The sequence below is a fragment of the Tiliqua scincoides genome, chromosome 2 (genome assembly GCF_035046505.1).
Source record: "Tiliqua scincoides isolate rTilSci1 chromosome 2, rTilSci1.hap2, whole genome shotgun sequence".
NCBI classification, from domain to species: Eukaryota; Metazoa; Chordata; class Lepidosauria; order Squamata; family Scincidae; genus Tiliqua; species Tiliqua scincoides.
Window position 1 is genome coordinate 122,245,170 of NC_089822.1, and position 5,200 is coordinate 122,250,369.

Consider the following 5,200-nt stretch of genomic DNA (forward strand, 5'->3'; position numbering starts at 1 on the left):
GCAATGCCTCCTTCATACCACCTCCAATAATCTGTAAAGTTGATTGTCTCCTTGCAAGGATGGTGTAGTGGTTTGAGAGGTAGACTTAGACCTGGAAGATCCAGGTTCAAATCCTTCCTCAGCCATGAAGCTTCCTGGGCAACCAGTCACTTTCTCTCAGCCTCACCTACCTCACAGGGTGGTTGTGAGGACAAAAGGAGGGGAGCAGCTGTGTACAGGTGCCCTGAGCTCTTTACAGGAAGGGCAGTATAAAAATGTGAAAAAAAAAATAAACCTAAAATTGCCAGGATCTCAAGACAACATGGGAATAATGAGTTCTGACCTGCAAAACTGAATTCCTAGTTTCAAGTGTTTAGCAGCTTGTGATTACCACAGCGGTGATGGAAAGACATTCTGCACGTGTCCAAAGCTGCTCTTTCGTTTGTGACAAGTGATCTAGACCTTCTTGCCACTGAAAACATGGTCTCTCCCCAAGCCCTGGTTGAGCCCTGGTCTCAGGTGAAGCCTAAGGAGAAGCAAGAACAGTGAGGAGGTAAGAGAAGACAGAGCTCAAGGCAAGACATACCGTCCAGCTGGATCTCAGTGGGACGCTGACATGGACCAGGCCCCTTCCATCCTCCAGACGGAAAAGGCATAGCTGAGCCTCTCGTGGGCCAGGTAGTTGCAGCTGGAGATCTTGTGGTCCAGTTCGTCGCTCTGCAGAACCTGATATAGAAAGTCGATATAGCGGGCGGCCAACTTGAGTGTCTGGATCTTGCTGAGCTTGTCAGAAGGCAGCGTGGGGATGATCTTGCGCAGCTCGGCAAAGGCATCGTTCAGCGACTGGGTGCGCTGGCGCTCCCGCACGTTGGCGATCACCCGTTGCGTGTGCATGTCCTCAAAGGTCTGTGGCACGGGGCTCCGCTTGCTGCGCTTGCCCTGAGGGGAGGGGGTGCTGCACTCCTGTGGGGTGGAGGTCAAGGACTTGCCCAGCTGGCCCCTCTTGCGGAGGCCTTTCTTGGGCATCCTCTCGCTCTCCTCCTCACTGGTGACCAGGCTGCCCTCCGGTGAGTCGGGGCACATGCTCTCCTCTTTCATCCTCTCTGCGCTCGTTTCACTTCCCTTTCGGCAGCCACGGGGACTTGGACCGAGGAGGCCACAGTGCATCCAAGCCAGGCAACTGAGGTTCAAGCCGAGCAACCTCAAGGATGGGACTCTTTGAGAGCTGGCGTTCTGAGGGCTCCAGAGGCTTTCTGAGTTGCTCCAACTTTCAAGGATCTGCTTCTTCACCCCTTTCCCCCTCCTTGAGGGTTAACGAGAGGAGGGACGTTGTTAAAAGTGTGCTAATGCCCTTTACGGGATAGGGCAAGGAGTTCTGGAGGAGGGGCCATGCACAAACCAATACAACCGTTCAAAAAACATCAAGGGAGCTTATGGGTTCCAGATTGTCTTCCTTTCCTCTCCCCCTTGCATCCTTCCCCCCTCCTCACCAGCCCTTAGGCACAGATGCTACAGCCAGCCGCCTGGATGCCAGAGGATGTTTCCCCCACCAAGCAAATTGACAGGGGTCTGCTGGCCTGACCCCTGCCCACAACCCTGTCAATAGAAATTGAAAAGTGGATGAGATGCCATTCAGGACCTTCATTTTCAGTCAAAGATAAAACTGTGCAGTGCTCCTTGCTGGCCGGCCTCTTTTGACCACTGATTCCAATGCTTTGGGGTTATCACGGTACAGGCCGCTCTTGAGAAGGACATTGATACAGACAGAGAGCTGCGATTGTTGCTGTCTTCCTCTTGGGGAATGAGAGATTCAGAAATAGTAGGTAAGGTGCTCTCTACATTGGGCTGACTACATTGGGCTTTGGGGTTACCCAAAAACATTTGGCAAATGGACTGAAAAGATAGGTGCTGGAGCTCAATTCTGTGCACGTTTGCTCAGGGGCCTATTCCCCACTACGCGTACATAGGATTGTGGCAACTCTTAGTTTAGTGGACCTATAGAACCAGTTAAACCAAGGGTCAATCTAAATTGAATAGGCCGAGTTAAAGGCACATGAGTTTATTTTGGTTGCAATGTGTTAAGAACATAAGAACAGCCCCACTGGATCAGGCCATCAGCCCATCTAGTCCAGCTTTCTGTATCTCACAGCAGCCCACCAAACGCCCCTGTTAGTGTACTAAGGAATGGAAAAAAGGAAATGGAAGGATTGCCTTTTCTTCAGACAATGTGTGGTAGCTTTTATGTACTAGATGAAAAGATCTTCCATTTCCCTCAGGACCTCAAAGATGGCACTTAGATTGGAGGCTTGGGGAATATGCAGATTGATTTAAATATAATTTAGCCTCCTGTCTGTTTCAAACGTGGTTGGCAACCTTCAGTCTCGAAAGACTATGGTATAAGCCTACAGCACCCAGTATTCCCAGGCAGTCTCCCATTCAAGTACTAACCAGGCCTGACCCTGCTTAGCTTCCCAGATCAGACGAGATCAGGCATGTGCAGGGTAACGGTTGCAAACAAAAGCTGAGGTTTGTTTCCTGGATGAAAAACTGCCCTGGCACCAGGATGCTGGGCCTTCAGCATACTGAGCGCTGGGAAGCTCCGCTCCAGGAAGCTGAGTCCAATCCTGAGCTTCCTGCTGCCCACTGGTGCAGAGGCACCGAAGCGGCAAGCGTGCACCCGAAATCAGCCGAAGAGCTCCTGGGGGTAGGGGACTTTCCCAAGGAAAGCCCCAAGCCCCGCAATGGGGTTTCTCCTGTATGTGCCACCTCTTTTGCCAGCAGACTTGAGAGACTCCATGTCAGGCCTTCAAGCCCAACACTGAGTTCAGGATCTGGTGGAGCAGAGCTCCGCCTGTCTCACTCCCCTCCTGCCCTGATTCTTTCCCCTGCCCTTGTTCCGCCCTCCACACACCACCCATAGGCTGCGCTGCTACCTGGCAGTTTTCAGTTACCCTCTGCGGCGGTGCATCCTCTTCCTGCCAGCACTGGGCCCAGCACCTGACTGGGGCAGATCCAACACCATTCATTCATTCATTCATTCATTCATTCATTCATTCACCTTTATTGGCATATAAGACATACAAACAAACAAAAAAGTAGCAAAAAGGTTACATAAGCCGTACGTCCATTTTAACATTGGTTGAAGATCAGGCGGTCAAAAAGGTAGATTTTTTTATGCTTGACAGAGGCATTGTCATGAATTAGTAGATCCATCACCAGTGCTCCTTACTCACCAGATGCCATCAACATCCTTTACAGTAAGTTTACGACACCCAGGGCCAGTGCTAGGGCTCAGTGCCAGCGCTGGCTGAGTTTAGGATTGGGTCCTTAGAGAGAAAGCAGTGTGGAAAGCAGGAGGACTGGGGCCAAAGAGACAGGCAGTACAGAAAAGCTCTGATAGACAGAAGAACCAGTTCTACCAGCCAGGCAGTAGCCATGTGTATTTATTTCTAGAATTAATGGAAATGGATAGGAATAGTGCAGCAACTGTTACCCTGCACATGCCTGATCTTGTCTGATCTTGGAAGCTAAGCAGGGTCAGGCCTGGTTAGTACTTGGATGGGAGACCGCTGGGTGCTGTAGTCTTATACCACAGTCTTTCGAGACTGAATGTTGCCAACCAGAGAGTGGATAGGAATAGCCCCCCATATCTATCCATCTCTATTCATTCCAAGACAAATGAAATGAGCATGGGTATGGTTTGACAGTTTTCGTTTATTGCTGTTAATTTTTGTTTTCTTTCTGTTCTTACTTCTGTGTTCTTACTTCTAATAAAGAGATCCCAACCAGAGTTGCACAATGCCACCATCTCCTTGCGGCCGCCATTTTGAGCATGTGTGTTTGTTTTTTAAACCCTGCGCCTTTCAGGGTGGTGTGGGTTTAAAAAGTGGGTCGCCACCATGAAAAAATGGGTGCTGCCTCTGGAGTCATTCCAGCTGTGTTGCGGGGAACATGGGTTTCAAAAAAAAAAAAAAAAGGCTTCTGCAAGGAGACAGCTGTGCAGTGGAGGTCTTTGATCCAAGCCAGGAAATGCTGTTTACTTTTACATTAAAAAAATGTTTTAAAGAGAAGAACAAATAGGAAAACAAACAAAAAAGAACGTAACAATGAAACATAAATAAATTAAATGAAACAAAAACAAAACAAAACTTGTACACACATTCCAAGCAGACACAATCAAGGCTGCTTATTGCCCAGGCAAAAGCCAAGCCGAACCAGGAAGCTTTAATAGCACAATCAGGTTAGGGAAAAACAACAGGTGGCCCTAGTGGACAGAATCACCTGGAACCTGTAAGGACATTGTAAGCCAGAGAGGCTTCTGAGCTTCAATCCTAAGTGCATCTCTACACAGTGCAGCAGAGTGAAGATCCAAAGCTTCCTGGTGCTTCTCCTGGCAGCTCACAACTAATGGCAAACTCAATATGGCTTAACTGACTTCCAACCCATGATGATTTGTATGGATAAAGTCATTCACACCATCACAGGTGTCTCCAGGTACTGGAGTAACCTTCCAAACTCTTCACGGCAATGTAAGAGCCACAGACCATGGCTAATTTGTGGGCTTCAATTCAGCCATAATGCTGGGTAAGGAGAAATGTTTTTAATCAGCATCTACTTAAATGGACTTGCCCCCTCCCTCTAAGAGAACTGTGGCAATCCTATTAGTGGCTGACTTTGTGGCAGAGAATGTGGTAAATGTTTGGGATTCCGAAATGTGATTCAGCATAAGGCAGGCTGCTTGTCTGGTCATCTGTAGTGAGCATGAATCAACTCCAGATGACCAGGCATGACAATGTTCGTAAATAGGTGGAGCTGAAGTCACAAATGAATTGCATAGGTGCATGTCATTAGGCGAGCTAGGAAAATGTGTGCATGCTAGTGAGTTTGTGGTCTTGCAAGCCTAGTGTGGAATGTGGATGTCTAATTCAATGATGATGCTGTCCGTCATCTATTTATCTGTACCTACGGTCACCAACTCTTTTTTGTGTGATGTAATGTGATGTTAGAAATTCCTGGAGTCCCTCTTAAAATCTCTAGGCTTGCTTTTCAATAGAGTCAACTGAAAATGGTTTCTGATGCTTGGAGACTCCAGGTCAATCCTTGAGTGCTGGTGACCCTATCTGTACTCCGAGGTAGCAACCTACAGCAGCACCTTACAGCGAATGTCTGATGAAACTGCATGCTGATGAAATTTGCGACTGGTGGGACAGTCTACGCCCAA

The 5,200-nt window shown here is 48.4% G+C and overlaps 1 protein-coding gene across 1 annotated transcript; it reads right to left on the reverse strand.

Moving 5' to 3' along the window:
- Positions 1-579: 579 nt before the first annotated feature.
- LOC136641703 (twist-related protein 2-like) lies at positions 580-1,146 on the reverse strand. The gene has a single exon (XM_066617696.1). The coding sequence runs from the start codon at positions 1,144-1,146 to the stop codon at positions 580-582; it is 567 nt and encodes a 188-aa protein (XP_066473793.1).
- Between the last annotated feature and the right edge of the window lie 4,054 nt (positions 1,147-5,200).